Source organism: Elephantulus edwardii, unplaced genomic scaffold, assembly GCF_000299155.1.
Source record: "Elephantulus edwardii isolate Elephantulus edwardi_28Jun2011 unplaced genomic scaffold, EleEdw1.0 scaffold00252, whole genome shotgun sequence".
NCBI lineage: Eukaryota > Metazoa > Chordata > Mammalia > Macroscelidea > Macroscelididae > Elephantulus > Elephantulus edwardii.
The window spans coordinates 314,104-334,850 of NW_006400002.1; the positions used below are offsets into that span (position 1 = coordinate 314,104).

At 41.5% G+C, this 20,747-nt stretch overlaps 1 protein-coding gene across 1 annotated transcript; it reads right to left on the minus strand.

The window, feature by feature from the left end:
- Positions 1–2,759: 2,759 nt before the first annotated feature.
- CHIA (chitinase, acidic) lies at positions 2,760–14,953 on the minus strand. Its single transcript, XM_006899288.1, has 11 exons — positions 14,929–14,953; positions 11,449–11,472; positions 11,151–11,352; positions 10,710–10,766; positions 9,079–9,244; positions 8,324–8,448; positions 7,671–7,794; positions 6,646–6,831; positions 5,719–5,835; positions 4,649–4,790; positions 2,760–2,995 (listed from the first exon to the last, which is right to left on the minus strand). Exons 1-11 carry the CDS (start codon positions 14,951–14,953, stop codon positions 2,760–2,762), a joined length of 1,404 nt encoding a protein of 467 aa, XP_006899350.1.
- Positions 14,954–20,747: the final 5,794 nt, after the last annotated feature.

A 20,747-nucleotide genomic window follows, 5' to 3' on the forward strand; every position in this document is an offset into this window, starting at 1 on the left:
AGGACAGAGCGGAGTTTAGGGCTGTTGTACATAGGGTCGCTATGAGTCGCAGGCGACTCGACGGCATATAACAACAACAACATGCTTTGGGCATATTGCTATGAGGGTACTCCTTGGAAAAGGGCATCATGTTTGGAAGGGTAAACGGTCAGAAAAAGAGGGGAAGATCCTCTGCCAGATAAATTGACACAGTGACTGCAGCAGTGGTCTCAAGTGTGTCAGAGATGATAAGAACAGTGCATGAAATGACTCTGTTGTACATAGGGTCACTATGAGTCATTCTGGACTAGAAAACATGTAACAGGAACGACAAAGCCACTAGATCTTTTAGGATATGGTCTTATCAACATAATATATAAAACCTGGTTTCCAAACGGGGTTACGGATTTAGAATTAAGATTCCAACATGTATTCTTGAGGGACACAATTCAATCCATATCATGGTGAAGGTTTAAATAGAAATATTTATTAAAATAAGAATTTTGTGTCCTGACCATGGCAGAAACTGAAAGTGTAAAAAGTGCAATTGTCACAATTAATTCTAGAAAACTTCAGTACATCTAGTTAAAACACTGAAACCAAAATTTAAAAACCAGAATAATTGTTAAATGAGAGGGATACAGTAACTAAAAGCCAGCACTATTCTCAAACAGGTACTCTGGTAGCTAGTTCGTAGTGAATTGCACTGCTCACTCAAAGGCATCTGCCATCGACTTGGTGGGTCAAGATCAGTAGGCTCCCCCAGCCTCCGCTGGTTACAATTTTACAGTATTGGAAACCCAGAGGAAGTTTGCTGCGAGTTGGAACTGACTCAGTAGCAATGAGTTACTATCCCAAACTGAGATGTTTCCGTCTGCTTATATAGCAAAAGGCGAGGAGGGAGGGAGGGAGGGAGATGAGCTTCCAGACCTTCTGCTCACTGATAGTGCCAGTTTTGTAGAAAAGGTTCAACTCTGACTCCCCCCAGTAAACAGGCATAGCTTTCTTGCTCTGTGAACTACAGTGTCTCTCAGCAGTGTGATTATTTCAAACAAGAGTGGTCACACTATCCAGAAAATTATTAAGACCCTCTACCCTCGGTGAGATGGATTGATTCAGTGACTGGAGTAACAGTGGTAGGTGTGTCAGAGACAATAAAGTTGGCACAGAATAGAGCAGGGTTTAGGGCTGTTGTGCATAGGGTTGCTATGAGTCTCAGACGACTCGATGGCACATAACAACAACAAGGAAGCTCACGTGGTCTAGTGGTAAGGAGCTGTGATACAAAGTTGAAAGCACATAGTTCAAATCTATCAGGTGCTCCAGGAAATAAAGATGGACAATTTCCTCCCATAAGTTTGGGTGTTTTTTTTTTGTTTTTTCTGGGGGGTCCTATGTATTTTTAATATTTAAACTTTGTTGTATATCTTAGTATAATGTACTACTTACTGTTGTTGTTAGGTGCTGTCGAGTCATCTAGGACTCAACAACTTTATGAACAACATACCAGAATCTTGCATTACTACTTACATTTCTTAAGTAGAATAATAAAAAGTCAAGATTTCATAAATTCAGGCAGTGATGATGGGAATATGATAAGTTTTAATGCCTCTAAAAACCCACTGGAGGGTCAGCTATGAGTTGGTTCTGACTCAAGGGTATATAACAACACAAACCTTATTTTAATGTGGGAGAAAGATAGGCAATCTCCTTCTGTTCATGTTAATGCCTCTAAAAAGCTGTTGTAGAGTCAGCTATGAACAATGACACGTAACAACAATAACCCTATATAATGTTCCCTTTCTTTTGGCTTCCTTATTGCTTTCCCTGAGGGAATTGAAAGACACATTGGAGTGTGGTGTGGCTGTAGAGTGATAATGAGCTAATGTTGGATGTGAAGGTAGGTATATTTTTCTTTATTTATATTATGTTCTAGTACAAAGTCAAAACTATAAAGCTGTGGTTACCAAACCAATCTTGTAAAATAATCAACACTTAAAATCCTGATACAAGGAAATGGAAATCCAATTTCCTTTTAATTTCATCTGATAATGTCCTACCTTCCTTCTTTAAGTGAGAAGAAAAACACTAAAATATTTAGCCACTTAAATTTTAAATCCCTCTTTATCCTGTGTGTGTGTGTGTGTGTGTGTGGTGGTGGTGGTGGTGGTGTTTGTTACTGTATGCCAAAAAGTGAGAATCCGTTTTTTTAAGATAATTTTGAAATCAGTGGTGATGGTCTTTGCTTTAAACTCAGAGATGAGGGAGTGGCAGACATATACCACCTGGAACAGAACCCATCATGCTCAATCTCCAAGAACAAGCCAAGCTTGTTTCAGATTGCTTAACCCTGAACTTGGGAGAGGAATTAATTTGGTGAAGGAAGAATTCCTAAGAAGGTGATGCCATAAATTAAATGTCCTGACTCAAGTTTCTATTCTAAGTCTCTCTATAGGATCCTTTGGAGGCATCTCTATGAAAAAGAAGGAGTCAGCTCCAGAACCTCTCATTTTTCACTCCCCTGGATTTAGGAAGCATCCGGTAAAAGAAAACTGCCCACAGAGATACTAAGGGAGGTCTGAGCATCAGACCGTCCTGCATCCGCCAGAGACCTTTGGGATTCAGGTACATGGAAGGAGGAGTTGAAGGAATTCTCTTTTACATGTAAGGCAATGTCATGCAGATTTATAAAGTAACAGACACCTTGACATCTGATGCAAAACTTTCCTTTAATTATCCTTCTTTCGTACTATCCCTTAGGGGTCCAATAGATGAATGACTTAAGCCCAGTTACAGCAAGAGCAGCTAGTGTCAAAGACCAGGCCAGACTGGCAAGCCTCTTCATAGGTATGCCCGTCCATGCAGTTGTAGAAGGCACGCTTGTTGGTGGGATTGGCATAGATACCGTTGGACTTTCCAGCGCAGAAACCACTACCACCAGCGCTGCCACCCCCGGGAGCAGCAGTGACGATGGGGACCACAGTGGTGCCCAGGGTAGAGGTGGGTACTCTGCAACCTGCAGAGAGAAAGGAAAGGCTCTCTACTGACTCAGGAGGGAACTCCTTTCACAGCAGAAGTGTCATGTCTGCAGAGTCACAGTGGGCCCTTCCCAGAAAGGGCACAGATAGCTGACCAGTGATTAAATGGTCTCACCTGAAACCTAGTTCATAGTCTTACTCTGCCATTAGCTACGCAACTTTGAGTGTTATTCCATTCTCTGAGCCTCCTTTTGCTCACTTCTTTTTTTTTAAAAAAATAATTTTCATGAGCATTTACAGAGATTCTGGATTTCCATTCATTCATTGCTGCACTTCTCTCCCTGCCCAGCCCTCCCTCCCCACCAAGTTCGCTCCTCTCTTTCAAAAGTAAAAGAAAGACTCCGTCCCTGGTACACAATCCCCGCACACCCCTCCCACCGCCCCAAGTATATTTCACTATGCAACCTTAATTGTGGACTCCTATGATAACCATAAGACCCTATCATACATAGCTTTTAAATTATTCACTCCCGCATTTGTTTCAGTGCAGTAGACATAGTTTATCCAGTTTTTCTCAGTCTTACCCCAACCCTGATATCAGTCCCATTTTACAACAGTGGCACCATGCAATATTTGTCCTTTTGCATCTGAAATATTTCACTCCTTTTGCTCACTTCTGTGATGCCTCCGGAAACTCTATGAACTTTGATAAATGTCTGTAGTTATAGAGGGGCTTTAAGCCTTTTGTTCATAGGCTTGCTATCAGTCATGCTTGACTTGAAGGCAATCAACAACTACAACAATATGGTAGCATGATAGTAATACCTCTTAGAATGTCTATGAAAATTAAATTAGATGGTGCATGTCAAACATCTTACAATAAGCATGATATGCAGCATAGTAACAACTGTCTCCCAAAATGTGTATGAAGACTGAATTGAGACTAAGAGAACAAATAGACCTATGATAGAGTTAAAGCATTTCCTATGGCTTTCCAGCCACAAGGGACCCAGAGTAGAATTGTGTTGAGACCAGGTGTAATCAGCTACCCACTTCTAGAAAAACACAAGTTGGACATCTCCCAGAATTTTCCTTCTCCCCTTCCCTTCTTGCATTTCTTAACCTTTTGATCCCTTTGCACAGCAAAGTTGATAAAAACTGAAGTTAGCTGGTTAGGAATAGGAGACTAGGTGTTTCTGGAACCCTGGTGGCATGATGCATTGTATGTTGTGCTAAGAACTTAAATGATGGTAGTTTGAATCCACCAGGTGCTCTATAAGAAAAAATGGACAGTCTCCTTAAATAAAGACTTATGGCCTCGGAAGCCCAACTCAGTGAAATCTTCTTAAATCAATAGCATGTGTTTGGTGTGTTGATTCTCTTCCCCAGCCTCAAATCTGTTCAAACAACTGTATCAAGGCCTTACTGGATGGATCCCACAGGACAACCCCTAGAAATACTGATAGGTCCTTCTGCTCTCAGTAATGCCATCACTCACCAGTTACCTGAGGCAGGCTACCTAGGTCTATTTCTGGGCCCTAAATACACTTCCCACAGGTATATCAGATGTGTAGAAAATGTGCAGGAGGGTCTCCTTGAAGCTAGGCTTTGAGGCACTCTGTACTGCCTTTTCCTCTTTCTTAACCCTGTTTGATGTGTTGCTTTGTGGCTGGTAGGCATTAATCACTTACTGGGCGTGGAGACACCGAGGGCAGATTTGATGGCATTCATTAGAGGGTATTTGCCTTGTCCACAGAAAGTGCCTGTGAAGTCGTCTAGATCAATGGCCCAGACCATGGCCCCTCCAAAGTTGTTCTTCAGCAGCCATTCAGCCTGGAAGAGAAAGTCAGAGCGGGGTGGGAGATGGACTGTGGGGTGTCCTTGCAAGGGTACAGCAAGATACTGCTTCAAGATGACACAGGAGACCAATGACCCCCTGTGGGGAGACAGTTATAGGAGTGGCTGTCCTGTAGCAGTTTTGAGGAATCAATAGACATATTTTCATACAAAGAAAGAAAGAGGATCTTGAGTTCCAAGCTTTCCTTTTTCTTTGTCCATTGTTATCACATATTTCTGAGAAGGCTTGTCTTAACTAGACTTGGGTTGGTTGAGGTTATAAGAGACATAGAGCCCTTTCTACAGCAATGTGTCCAGATAAGGAGATAGAGAGGAGAAGAGGCCTGAAATTTGTAAGCAGTAGTCATAGCCTTCTCAGACCTGAGTATGTACAGGCCCATGAGCTGAAGCCTCATGGTCTGAGAAATCTCTGCCTCCCAGCTTTCACTGAGCCCACAGGGATTCGCTGTAAGCAAGCAAGGAAACACTGTGCCCTTCACAGTGGCCTTAGGTGTGAGGAAGCATGTCTGCCTCAGGAAGCACAAGTAGGAGAGTTGGATCAAGATCAAAGTATGGCAGGTGATGCAATTAACATCTCAGGGGATGGGAGGAGGATGAGGTGTGGGGGCGGAAGGAAGGAAGGAAGGAAGGAGAGAAGCCGGTTGCTACCAAATGGGGCAGCAGAGGCCGCTCCAACTTCTAGGCTCTGGGGCACTTGCTCATGTGAGACTCGGGTCTTCTTTTTTTAGTTTCTGTTTATTTATCTTTTTAATTTGACTTTGGTTTGTTGGGGCCCTTTTTTAGGTCTTATTTCACCTTCCCTCTCTCTTGCAAATGTTTTCTGCTATTACAGCTAAAGGCATTGTAAAAGTAGGTCCCTAAGCCCCCTTCCAACCAAACAAATGGAGAGTGTGCAGGACCTTACCTTGAGGGTAAAGCTCTTGGGGTTGTCATACCCGATCCACTGATTGCCCTTGTAGGCATAGGGCACCTCCTGGGGGGCGTTCCACACCACAGTGGCTCCTTTCAGGAAGGAGCAGACCTGGGACAGGTACAAGAGGAGCAGTCAGGGCTCAGGTGGGTCTCTCTTTACTCTGGTCACCTTTCCCTCTTCCCCCCCTCTCCTTCGTGGGTCTTCCTTTGCTATGAATAAGAGGACTTGATTGCGACATCACCCCAGTTCTTCTGCCCTGATTGTCCGCCTAGAGAGCCAGTGTAGAGCGTGCTGGATGGAGGAGGAGCCATACACTCCAGTCCAGAGTCTGCCAATAGCCATCTGTGTAACAATGGATACAGTGGCCTCTTTTTGCTTTGTGCCTAGTTTTCCTTTGAAATGAATTTATTCATTCTTCTTTGAAAGAGTATTTGTCACCAAAGAGCTAACAAGAAGATGGCAAAGCATAATGGTTAAAATATGAGATACTGGAATGGAACAACTTGGTTTTTTCCTCAGTTCTGCTTATAGATAGATAATAGCTTCATCGCCTTGCAGAAATTACTTTATTAAACACTTAACCAAGTGTCTTCTTCAAACGGGGATAAAAAACAGTACCTCATAATTTGTCATGAGAGTAAATGAGATTATAGATAAAAATCCTTTTCGAACAGAGCCTGAATTGCCATTTTTGCTCAGTAAGTTTTGTATTAAAGATGCACATTTACACTGAAAGATTAAAAAGTTTAAGATATTGTATCCCCACTACATACACAAGCACAGCAACACACTCAGAGCAGCCAATAAAAAGGATGCCCTCCATTAAAAAATCAAAGTATAGTTTCTTTACCCATGGAAATATCTTCAATCTTTTAAGAGCAGAAAGAATGGATTAACCGGGCCATCTGAAGACATTACCTCAAAGTAGGCGAGGGTCCCAGCCTCTTGAGTATAAGGCCCAGCCTTCCCAGGACCAGAGGTGGGAGCATCCAGGCCATGGTTGGCAGGGTTTGTGAGAGTAAAGGTACGGGCATAAGCCCCAAAGCCCACCATCAGTTTCTCAGCAGGGGCACCTTGGTTCTTCCAGTAGTTCATTGCATAGTCCTGAGAGCAAGGAAAGGAAGTAATACTATTAGGAAATAGCTGAACAGGCACCCAAAAGCCTGTAGAATAGCCTGGATACTCTGCACGATTTTCTGGCAATTACAGACACAATAACTGGTCAAGCTTCTCTCACAACCCCACCTGGTAGAACGGAAAGGAGCGACCCCCCTTTCTAGAATGGGTATCAGAGGCATCCTCGTCAATAAGACTATTGTTTACACAACAGAGCCCAGTGTCAACTGGGAATAAATGATTCTTTCTTCTCTCTTCATATTGGATTTAGCATTTGGGGCATGACTGGAATTCATCCATCACTTGGCTGAATGCGGCAACTCAGAGTCATTTGAGCAAAGGATAACCACCTGGGAGACATTTTCATGCCAATATTTAATTCCCTCCTTGATTCTTTGCTGAAATCGCATCCAGTCTATTTAACTATTCAAACTCATCGTTAGAGCTTATTTAGCTGTCAAAGTTAGAAAGATAAACCTTGTGAGATTGCACGAGGGTGAAAAAAGAAGAAAAGAGTGGGATAGGATGGATCATAAAATGTGCTTCTAGTACCAATAGAAATTGTATTTTTAAAAAAATATGATTATGATTATCCAAAACAATTATTCTACTTTTTTATGGTAAAAGATAAGGAAAAGTAATCGTAGGAACAAGGAAATAGAGAACATAAGTTAGATTAGGAGAGAATAGAAAGATTGGGACACTAAAATACTTGTCTTCTTTACCCAGTACACCCTAGCTTCCTTGACCACTTAGGTCAGGGGACCCAGGAAATGTTTTGAAGATAGCTTCTGGGACCGACTATGTTGAACCAATTTCACACTCACCACATTAAAGTATTTGTAGTCTCCCTGGTCATTAGGTCCTGCAAACAGGGGGCTGTCCTCTCCTGTGAAGCCTTCCCAAGAGCCCCTTAGGTCATAAGTCATAACGTTGATAAGGTCCATGTACCTTAGGTAGTTGAGGAGAGGGTAAAAGGGGTAAAGAAGTGGCCCAAGGGAAATCAGGCCCTTCATCCTAATCTCCACTTTAAAAGCTTCTAGACCCTACAAAATGTATTGTTTATGCCATAAGATTCACTGTTATTCTTCAGGTCTTGTAGAAGTTTGATACCCAATTAACCTTCTCCAAATAGCCTTTTACCATAGTTGTTATTGTTTATTGCTGTAGAGTCGAGCACAACTCAGCGACCCTATGAACAAAAGACTGAAGCCTTTCTATAACTATTGTCATTTCTCAAAGTTCATAGAGTTTCCAAGCACACATTGCATAGGAAGTGGATGCCACTCCTGAACCATGGAAACAAACTTACAAACAAAAACACATCTCTCCCTCAAACACTCATGCCATTTTATTCCTTTGAGGCAGAATCTTCTCCTTGCAGGTATCTGAGTTGACTGCTGGTGTCTGGCATCTACTTGACCTGTGGTGAGGGCCTCAGGATTGCTGAGCCCTGACCCTAGGCTTGGAGTTTACTTACTTGGACATCTCAGGGATCTGGTAGGCAGTCTCAATGGTGCCCTTGCCAGCTGACACAGCAGCAGAAATCAGCAGCCTGGGCTTGTTAGTCTGGGTGGCCTCTTGCTCGAAAGCCTCATACATTTCCTGTGAATCAAAGTCAGTGGACTCAGATTGAAAAGGGTACTAGCGAGCAGGAGACACGGTCACAGTTCTTACAAAGAAAGTTTCAAAGTGCTCGGTTTAGAGCTCTGTGCACCTATCAGCTGTTGTTGATTCCTGAGGAAAACTGTGAACTCTCTCTCAAGAACTTGTTAAACTTTTAAATAGCTGGGGGGGTATATTAAGAGGGGGGGAAATTGCTCCCTGCCCTGCAAATGGAACCTTATCAGAAAAATCAGCCTGATTATGTCAGTAATTAACTCAGCTTGTCTAGACACTGTTCAACAAAGCAAAGATTTGAGGGATACTTTCCTTCTTACGTGTTATCTGTGCCTAAGGACAGAGATGGCTTGAAACCAGCTTCTTTTGCCAGTTACATTTCCCACAGTAAATCTATCAACTGTCATCACATTGTTGTACACCAGCCTCTCTTGGCCTGATGTAATTTTTCCTTGAAAGAAAGACCTGATCTTGTACAAAAGAAATGGGACTGAGCCAGCAAGGCTGAGAGCCACACTGCAGTCAAGTGTATTCAGCCTTTCAGAACCTTCCTCAGAGTCCATGGCCATTCTGGGCCAGATCTTATGTTCATTGGACAAGAGGAGGGAGCATTACCTTCAATAGGACAGTGAAGAGCTGTTGGGTGTCAGGTGGGCTGCCACGATTTCCAGGGTACTCCCAATCAATATCCAGTCCATCGAAGTCGTACTTCCTCAGGAACTGGATGGCTGACTGGATGAAGGTCTGGCGGTTCTCAGCAGTGGCCACCATGTCAGAGAATCTGGAATTTACAAGTTATTATGCCTTTGAGCTGTGGTGCTGGAGAAGAGTATTGAGAATACCATGGACTGCTAGGAAAACAAACTGATTCATCCTGGAAAGGGTTAAACTGGGCAGCACCTTGGAGGTAAGGATTCCGAGGCTCCATCTAACATACTTTGGACATGTTGCAAGGAGGGACAGGTCCTTGGAGAGGACATCATGCTTGGTAGGGTGGAGGGACAGGTCCTTGGAGAGGGACATCATGCTTGGGAGGGTGGAGGGACAGCACAGAAGGGGAAGGCCCCCTATGAGGTGGATTGATTCAGTGACTGGGGTAATTGGGATGGGTGTATTGGGGATGGTGTGATTGGCACAGGACAGAGCAGAGTTTAGGGATGTTGTACATAGGGTCACTATGAGTCACAAGCAACTCGACGGCACATAACAACAACAACAACAACAACAACATGGTCTTAGTGGAAACATTGGGCTTTGACATGGATTCTCTCAAGAGCAAGACTTTCCTGCGGTGTGTTCTGGGAGGGAGCAGGGACGAAATCATTTCCTAAGCCTCTCAGACCCCACTTGTCATTTAGCCTTTTCACTCTTTGCCTCGACACACACTCAAGTATTTAGTCATTCAGCTGGCATTTAGTGAGTGCTGTAGCGATAGCAAGGAACCCTGGTAGCTCAGTGGGTGAAGGGCTGGACCCATCACTCACTCCTTGACAGAAACATGGGTAGCCTGCTCATATTGAGATTTGTAGCCTCACAAATATGATGGGTCAGTTCTACTCTGTATATTAGGGCATCTATGAGTCTTAATAAACTCAATATTATCTGAGTAGTGACAGTGGTAATTAGATCATCTCCTGGAGGAGATCATATCTCAAAGACAATCTCATTGCTATTGAATTGGATCTAACCCACAGCTGGTCCTCCTCCAGTGGGTTTTCAGAGGCTGTAAATTACATAGAAGGGGATTGCCCATCTTTCTCCCTCAGAGCAGCGAGTGGATTTGAACCAACACCTTTGGCTTAGCGTTTTAATCCTTTACCCAGTAGGAGACTAAGGAGTTCATATAGAGGAATGTAAAGAATTAATTAAAATACAATGTGATAAGAATCATGATGTAGGAGGAGTCCTGATGGCATAACAGGTAAGCCGCTAACTTAGAGATCAGAGGCTTGAATCCATCAGGCAGTCCTCAGGAGAGCGATAAAGCAGTTTGCTTTTTTAAGATTACAGTCTGGAGACCCTGATTCAGTTCTACTCTAGCCTGTAGGGTTGTTGCCAGCATACAAAGCAAGAGCTGTGATAGAAGTAAGTCAGATTTCAGGGAGAGCTGATCAGATACGCATTCTGAAATGTATAAACTGGAATCTGAGAACCAGGGGCCATCTCCTTCAGAGTAACTCAGAGCCCTTGAGTTTAAAAGAGACTGAGCAATCTGGACTTATACAGGCATTAAAGAAAGGTCTTACCCTTGAGTTCCAAAATTCCAGCCACCAACAGACAACAGGGTTTTCAGTTCTGTGTTGCTGGAAACAGAAGTATACCAATGTAAATGAAATTGCACTGACTAGATCATGTACTGGTCAGTCCCATTGCCCTCATGTCCCATACCTGAGCAGCCCACATCTGTAACTTTTTCTTGGGAGTAGAACTTTCTATAATAACAAGATGCCTTCTTGCCATAGGTACCCTTAGAGTATATTATAAATACTCTTTGAATGCATTCCCAACTCTGCTAGTAGGCTTATGGATCTGACTGGGATGACGGCTCTACCAAAAAGACATAAGAGTGATTGTGGACAGCACTCAAAAGGCTAATAAGAATCCTGGTATTGGTCCCTTTCAGGAAACTTTAGAAATGCCCAAGCAAGAGTTTACAACGCAGCACTGAGCCCAAGTCCAGAACTCACTAGTTTTTGAGGCTGTTGATGCCAGCATAGAGGGCCTCATCATCCCACTCGATGGTTTTGATCTGGTTGTTGGCCATGCCAGCAAAGGCATAGATGATATGTGTGCAGAGGCAAGGGTCCACATTCTCAGGCATGTAGCGTGCAATCCCAGGGCGGTACTGGCTCCAGTTGGTAAAGTAACAGACAATTTTGGTTGCTGTGCCTGGAATATCAGAGAAGTTATGGAAGAATCCTGCCGTAAATAGTTTCCTAAAGCCACAGGTACCCTGGCCCCCCCACTCTTATATGGGAAACTTACCCAGCTGCAGCAGGAGGGCCAACGCTACAAAGGAAAAGAGACATTGATCAGAGGATTTCAGGATCATCGCTGCCCTAGCTGGGAAGGACGAGACCTGGGCATTGCTTGTTAGTAGATGAAGAAGAAAGCTGGGGCCTGATGACAATTTTACCCTAAAAATCCTTTTCCAGCATGGGACTTTACAAGGCCTTTTTTGAGAAACTGGAAATGTAGGCATTCAGTGAACTATATGACAGTTTCAATGATAATAAGAAATTCAGAGATCAGAAACCAGGAGGACTTGATGTTCTTCTAACCAGTTCATATTAAGTACTGAGTTCCAGAGGTAAAAAGAAAAACTAGACAGATTTCCCTATCTTCAAGGTGTTTATAGCTTACTGGGGAAGTCAGATCTAGATTCAACGTAGTGTTGAATGATAAAATTGAGGTGTACACAGAGTATTAGGGAAACCCAGAAATCATGGAAGATTTTTCAAAACAGATGATGTTTGGACTGGGTTTCCTGTTCTTCATGTAGGTTCTTCTAGTATTTGCATTTGGTGATGTAGTCCATGGGGAGTTTCAATGCTAGCACAAAAACAGAGCCTCTCTGCTGGTTCATTTACCAGACGCTCCTTGAAAGAATGATGGGCAATATCTTCCCATATGCTTTATAGTCTCTAAAAACCATATGGAGGGTAAACTATGAATAGGTTTTGATTCAACTGCAATGAGTGAGTTTGCGTCTCTAATAGCACTTGTCACATTTAAAGACAACAGCTTTTGTTGTAAAGGACTTCTCCAAAGTGCTGAAGAGCAAAGATGTCCATCTAAAGACTAAGATGAACTTGATCCAAGCCATGATCTTTTCAATTACTTGCCATGTATCTGAAAGTTGGAGAATTAATTAGAATAATAGAAAAAGAATCTATGCCTTTGAGTTGTGGTGTTGGAAAAGAGTACTGACTATACCACAGGTTGACAAAAGAACAAATATGTCTTGGAGAAAGTGCAACCAAACTGCTCTTTGAAGGCAAGAAGTTTTGTCTCACATACTTTGGGCATGTTGTTAGGAAGGGCCAGTCTTTGGAAAAAGACATCCTGCTTGGAAAGGTGGAGGGCCAGCAAAAGAGAAGACCATCACCAAGGTGGATTGACCCAGTTACAGTAAAAATGGACTCAAGTCCAATGTTTATAGGGTTGCTAGGAGTCATAGTTGACTTGATGGAACTTAACAACAACAACAACAATGCCTCAGACAGTGAGTTTTTTGAGAGCAGGGACTGTTCTTGTACATGCGAGTTTTCACTGTCCATAATAGTGCCTGGCACATAGTCAGCTCTTCGTCCGTGTTTGTGGAGTAATATAGGAACCATTGGTTCGTATTCATAGTTGTTGTACTTTAGGTACAACATTGCAAGTTCTGCATTATCTTCATAGATTGCTGCATTTTACTCCATTGTTGCAACAATTCTGTTGATCCATTTAAATCCTCTTTTTATTGATCCTGTATTTTACTCAACACAATGTTCTTATTGATTAGGCTGGTCCTTCTTGGTCTTTACTAAACACAATGTTCTTCTTGATAAGGCTGGTCCTTCTTGGTAATGTCTCACCATCCTCATGTCTATGTCTAGCACTCTGGTTGTGCTTCTTCAGGACAGATGATATTTGTCTGGCAGTCAATGGTACATTCAACTTTCTTTGCCAACCTCATAATTCAAAGGCATTAATTCTGCTTTATTCCTTGTCCAGTTTTCACAACCCTATGAGGCAATTAAAACCACCATGGCTTGGGTCTGGCACACTTTAGTGTTCAAAGTGATATATTTGCTCTTTAACACTTTAAATAGGCCCTTTATAGCAGATTTGCCCAATGCAATTTGTCTTTTTATTTCTTGACTGCTGTGTTCGTGGGTGTTGATTATGGATTAAGTAAAATGAAATCTTTGATAACTAGAATCTTTTTTGTATTTATCATGATTGTATTTACTAGCCTACTATAGACTACCACATTCATAAACACTTCAGCTTTATTCCATTTTTTCCTACTTATTTCTACTAATTGCTCCTGAGAGTTTATTGATCCTTGATCAAGCTCCTGTTATGTGACTAAAATGAGAAATAATCACAGAAGGTTAAATTTTCCTCACATTTTACATGAGGGGAAATAGTCTATCAAAGTTATCTATTTTCTTTCCAATAATAGCCCTCAGATGCTTAGAGGTTCTTTCTTCCTTTATCACTGTTATGGATTAGACTGTGTCTTCTAAAAATAAAATATGTTGATATCCTAACCTATAGCACTTGTGATGTGATCTTTTATGGAAATAAAATCTTTGAAGATATGTCAGTTAACTTAACCTGAGGTCATAATGGAGAATAGGGTAGTTCTTAAACCAACTGAATGATGTCCTTATAAACCCACTGCCATTGAGGCAATTCTAACTTTTCATGATCTGATAGGACAAAGTAGAACAGCCCCCACTGGATTTCCATGTCTGTAAATCTTCACAGAAGCAGATTGCTACTTCTTTCTCCTGTGGAGTGGCTTATAGGTTCAAACAATCAACCTTCTGGTTAACAGTTAAGCACTTCCACCATTGTGTTACCAAGACTCCTAATATTCTTTATGAGAATATCTTTTACATATCTATAAAGTGGAGGGGGAAATGCAGAGAGATAGAAAAATTATAACCATGTGAAGAAATGCCTGAGGCTAGCCAAAACAGAAATTCAGGCCATGATCTTTTTAGTCACTTGCTCTGCATCTTGAAAGCTGGACCGTGTCTAAGGATAACAGAAGAACTGATGTCTTTGAGCTGTGGTGTTGAACATGAGTGCTGAAGATAGTGAGGCTTTGTCTCGCATACTTTGGACATGCCAGATGTGCAGGCTGCGTTCAGAAGAGACTGTAATACTAGGGATATCATAGCTAATGTTAGATGGATCTTGGCTAAAAGCAGAGAGCACATGTTGCTAAGAAAGGTTATACTCTGGAAAAGAACATCATTTTGGGGAAGGTGGAAGAGCAGCAAAGGAGAAAACCCTCAACCAGGTGTGTTGACATGTTGACTGAAGCGATGTGCTTGAGCATGTCAGAGATTATGAGGATGGCCCAGAAAAGAATAGTGTTTAGATTGATTGTCCATAGGGTCACTATGAGTTGTAGTCGACTCAAAAGCACTAAAACAACAACAGCCAAATACAAAGACAACATAGAAAGGATCTTCTTCTGGAGACTTTAGAGCAATCATGCCCAGCTATTATTTGTATTTCTAATCTCCAAAATGGTGAGAACATACATTTTTGTTCTTAGAAGCCATTCAGTTAGTTTTGTTATGGCAGCCCTGGAAAACTATGTTATGAACACAAGATTTCTGGAGAGAGGAAGGAGGCAAAACAGGAAGCTTTGGAGCAAAGGTAGTGGAAGCAAAAACGGCAAAAAAGGAAAAGCAGCTTCCCCAAAAGCTCAGCCAGGCTTTCTTGGGAAAGACTCACCAGCAAGAATTAGCAGCTTGCCCATATTGGTTGTGTGTCCTCAAATCCCAGTTCCAGGACTGACTAGGATCTTGCTGGTTTTTTATAGGGAACACACCAAGCCCTCTCACTCTGCACCTGGATCCCTGCAGTAGGCAAGGTGGAGACTCAGAAATAAAGGAACAGGGGGTAACCTTTGGCTTTTTTCACCCTCTGAATCATATCTATGTTTTCCATCTTGGGTAATCAATCTAAAGGCACAATGGAGACTCCTTAACAACAGCTTCAAAAGTTAATTGACTGTTGACCAAGGTACACTTAGCAAAACAGCATATCTGGCATGTGAATGAGTCTGGTCAAGGTCATTTCAGGGTTAAAACAAGTCCCACATGTCAAAAGAGACCAGCTGAATCCTCAGAGACAAGCATGGATGGGAGAAGTCAGGCAGCCAACCCATTCAGCTTTAGCCCTGGATGAGGGGCGGGCCAATGTCCTATACTCCCTGTTCAGCACCTTCCTCTTTGATTTTCTTACAACAATAAATCTTAGGTAACAGCTGGAAGTTTGAGTTGTCCCATCAAATTTGTGGTACAGTGGTTAAATGCTAGATTCCTTAACTGAATGATCAATAGTTAGCCATCAAACATTTTTTTGAGAAAAATTATGTGGCAGTTTGCTTCTGAAAATATTTACAGCTGTGGAAACTCTGTGGAAGATTTCTATTCTATCCTATCTGTGAGTCAGAGTTGATTTGATGGGAGAGTTTGGTTTCTGCTTGATTGGTGATTGTCCAGTTACAAAACCAAAAGCCAAACCAGTTGCCACTCATAGTGACCCTGAGGGTCAGATTCTAACTGTACTTCCCTGAGAATTCCGTTCCTGTAACATTTTGGAGTAGAGTGTTAAGCATTTATTCTCAGGTATCAATGGGTGGATTTAAGCTGCCAAGCTTTTGGTTGGTTGATGATCACTTAACCATTCACCTTGACCAGAAACTCCATCTAGTTCACAGATGAGAGGGCAAAGAATATTTCTAATCAGATTTTTATTTAAAAATAGTGAAATAATAGACATGGGTTAACTTTATAAATGAGAGAAAACGCCCTTGCAAAAATGTTCATGAATCAATGCTTTGAGAATTAAGATCATTTCAGACATACATCCCCTCATCCTATTCCCAATCTTATCACACATTCAGAAAGTTACTATAGCAGCCTACCAGGAGACTACATCACAAGTTTTCAGACCATATCTGAGGGACTCCTGACTCCAGAGGGCAATGAGAGGAACAAAGGAATAGTCTATTCATCTCCAAAGCTGCTGTTGTTGTGTGCCATCAAGTCAGAAATAACCCATTGTTGATCCTCCTGTGGGTTTTCAGAGGTAGTTAATTACATGGGAGAAAAATGCCCACAGAGCTGCTGCTAGATTTGAAATACATGCCTCTGGGATTGCAGCACAGCTTCTTAATACTAGGCCACCAGAGTTCCTTCATGTCCAAGGAGGCCTGCATTTACCTTTGCCAGTGATACCAGTTCTGGAGAACCACTCTGATGGAATCCCATTCGAGAGAAAGTGGTGCTACTGGATGTACGCCCACTAAATCCCACTTCTTTAAAAAAGATGGAAGGAATACTCAGAGTCACTGTGCCAAAAAAGAAATGGTTGATGTTCAACCATTTCAAGAGGTAAAATATGATCAAGAACAAATGCTATAGAATGAGGAAGCCCAAGATGTATTGATGGCATTGGGGGGGGGGGAATTTCAGAAATTGATGGAATATCTATTGAGATATTTCAGCAAAGGGATACAATACTGAAAGTACTCATTCATTTATGTGAAGAAATTTGGAAAATAGCTATGTGACCATTTGGAAGAGATCCATATTTGTGCCCATTCTAAAGAACAGTGATTCAGCAAAATGTGGAAATTATCTAATAATATCATTAATGTCTCACTCAAGTAAAATTTTGTTGAAGATAGTTCAAAAGTGGTTGCAACAGGGTGGTAAGACATTATCTCATGTATGTGGACAGGTATTTAGGAGGGGCTAGTCATATAATGGACATTATACTTGAAAAGTACGTTGTTGTTATGTGCCATTGAGTTGCCTATGACTCACAGTGACCCTATGTACAACAGCTCTGAAACGTGCCCTATCCTGAGCCAGTCTCATTGTCCCCAACATACTTACCTCCATTAACCTAGTTACTATGTCAATCCATTTCATCCTACATCTTCCTCTCCTGTGCTGTCCCTCTACCCTTCCAAGTATGATGGACTTCTCCAGGGACTGGTCCCTCCTGGCCACATGCCTAAAGTACATGAGATGGAGCTTCAAAATCATGGCTTCCAAAGAGAAACTTGGTTTCATCTTCTCCAGAACTGATCTATTTGTTTTCTTGGCAGTCCATGGTATGTTCAATACTCTTCTCCAGCACCACACCCAAGACGTTTATGACTTGCAACAGTGGTTGCAATGATTACTTAAAACACAGCGATGATTATGAGGATTGTACAGAACCAAGCAACGAATTGTTTTATTGTTATAGGGTTGCTATGAGTCAAAATCATGCTCTGGTGACCAGGTCCGTAGGAAGTTGCATCGCTAACCCAAAAGCTGCGCCTCTCTGGCAGTTCAAATCTATCAGTGACTCCAAAGAGGGAAAGATGGACAATCTTCTTACATGTAATTTACAGCCTGGGAAACCCAATGGAGGGTCAGCTATGAGATGGTTCCAAATTGACGACAGTGATTTTGGGGTTTTTTTAATAACAAAAAGAGTCTTTTTAAGATGTTCTGGATTTACTGATATCTTGAGTGATGTAAATGGTGAACTATGAACCAACAAGTTGGTGGTTAGAACCCATCCAGAAATGTAGTGGGGGGGGGGTGGATATCTGGTGATCTACTTCCATAAAATATTATAGCCAAAGAAATCCTATGGAGCAATTTGACTCTGTAACAAATGTGGTTTCCATTCCTCAGAATGACTCAGCAGAAATGGATTTGGTGTTTGAGGGTACCATCTTTGTAAAGCCCCTGAGGAATGTAAGCATTTCATTTAAGTGTTGGACTCCTAACTGAAAAGGTGGTAGATTCTAGAAGCCAGAGAAGAAATATCTGCGGATAAAAAACCTATGGAATACAATTCTACTCTGATGTCTATGAGATCACCGTGTGTCATAGTTATTTAATATTGCTGTATCAGAAATAATAAGTGGATAACTTTAAAAAACGAAAGTCTGTTCTTTCATAATATAGAAAGTAAGAAGTAAAATTCAGAGCACCGTCTCTAGGGAAAGGCTTTTTCTGCGTTTGCTCTGGAGGAAGATTCTTATCTCCATTCAATATCTGTGAGCCCAATATTTCTTAGAGATCCATTTCCCACCAGCCTAGGAATGTTTCAGCAAAGAGAATTCAGGTCTAAAGAACACACTACACTCCTGGTTCATCTTTCTTCATGGTATTGACAACCCTCTAGTGTTTAATCATTTGTTTAGTCTCTTTTATAACTCAAAAGATATTTGGATCATAAAAAAACTCAGAAGAGGTTGACTCAAAATACAGTCTAGTCTTGTAGATTGTATCCTTCCTCTTTCATATAACAGGGGTTAGAATTTATGACACATTGGGAAAGGAAGGACAACCACGTAATACTAGGAATCATGGTCTAGCCAAGTTGAGACAATTTCATCTATGATATCCCATCAACATGAATCTCAATCAACCCTACAGCATCTGGTTTAGTCCTGAAAGGTGCTGATCAAACACTCTGAAGGGCTATCTGAGTTCACAAGAACACAGAAGTGAGTCATAGAGACTTCAGCATACAAGTGTACAGGTTGCCTGAGGACTGATAGGCATGCCCGGATCTTTACTCATCATCCTCTCTTGACCATTCTTGGGACAGTTTGGCTTTAAGATTAAGGAAAAATGTGAGGCTGTGCCTAAATATTAAAATGATAAAAATTAAAATTAACTAAAAATTGTACCTGGATTAAAAGTAATTAACAGTTACCAATCACTTAGCTATATGATGTGCATCTAACATATCCATTTAACTTAATACTCAGAGAAATCTCTGGGAAGATGTTATTATTGTCATAATATATCCTACAAATTAGGAAAACTGAGGCACAAAGTGATTAAACAAACTGCCAAACTCATACAATTGGAAAGCCAAAGAGCTGTGAGCCAAGAAGAGGTGTTCTGACTCTGAAGCCCAAGTTCTCAGCCCCAAGTCTCACTGTCTCTCATCCCACTACCCATGAAACTCTCAGATACAGTGCCTTTTTGACAGAGGAGTCTTAGCCTTAAAAGTTTTCCTCAGAGGGGTTGTGTAAGGGAGGGTGCTTCCCAATCCAAGTTAAAGCTGGGGCCTTAGTTGACACAATCTTCTCCCGGATGTTTGCAAAGCAAATGGTTCTTCATAGCATGTTCCATAGAGTTCAGGGCTTGTAGCCCAAGACATTAACTTTTCTTTAATGAGCACTTAAACTTTCAAAGCCAAGGTTGTAAGGCCAAGGTTAATGTGTTGGGCAGCTTTCCATATTCCATCTTGTGCCCCATTACAACAGCAGGATAATAGGAGAAACTATAAACACTTCAGTAATGTTTGAGAGGTGCCAGGTTCTATCCAAATATGTCAAGACTTCACAAATATTAACTTACTAAATTCTCATAGCTCTGGGAAATAGGTACTCTTACTATTCCCTTTAACAGACTAGATAACTGACACAGAAAGGAGTAAAATAACTTGCTCAAATACAGATGTGAACCCAGGCAATCTGATTTCAGACTGTGTTCTTTTTTATTATTATTTCTCTTTTTTTAATTCATTTTAATGAAAGTTTACAGAGACTTTGGATTTCCATTCATTCATTGTTGTACTTTTCTCCCTGCCCAACTTCCCCCCAGTTTGCTCTCCTCTTTGAAAAGTAAAAGAAAAATTCTTTCATTGGTATACAATCCCTCCCCCCAAGACTGTGCTCTTAACGACTTCACTTTTCCTCTTCTTCTTGCAGAAAAAGAAGGGATTGGCTTAGAATTAGGAGTCAGAGTGGTGCCTCAAGCAAAGTAATATCTACCTTGCAGTGAGAAGATCTGGGAACTGGGGTGTCGTTTAGGGTGGCTTCGGAAGCTAACTTTCACGTACTATCCACCAGTGTTTGCCAATCTCACTCTTTGTTATGTGTAACTGACATTTTCTCGGTCAGAAATAAGAGGCTATTTTTAAAAAAATAAAACCCAAAACCAAACCCAAGTCGATTTTGACTCACAGTGACTCTATAGAACAGAGTAGAACTGACCTATAGGGTTTCCCAGACAGTCATCTTTATAGAAGTAGACTGTTGCCTCTTCTGACTGAGAGGTGATAGATGGATTTGAACTTCATCCTTCCAGTTAGCAGCCAATTGTTCAGCCACAATGCCACCAGAGCTCCTCATTCAGAAGCTGTTTTAAAATAAATTACTAGTCTTCTGACTCTCTCTTTCAGCTCATCTCATTGTTCATAAGCTCTTCCTACTCAGAAATTCAGTCTGAATGCAAGCTAAGGGTCCACCACACCACTAGTGTGCATAGACATAGTCTTGGATTTCTTTCTGGGGAATGTAGATGAAGAGTAAGTACAAAGATTGAGATATCTACAGTGTGTATGTCAGATCCTTGCTCTGTGAGACAGCTGAAAAAGTGAAGGAATCTTCGTGCAGAATTCTGAAAGACTGAAATTCAAATTTAACCTTTAAGATTGTTTGATAGCACATTTGTCAATGTCAAAGAATAAATAATATTTTAACAGTTTATTAGCTCTTTTAAATACTTAGACATATGACA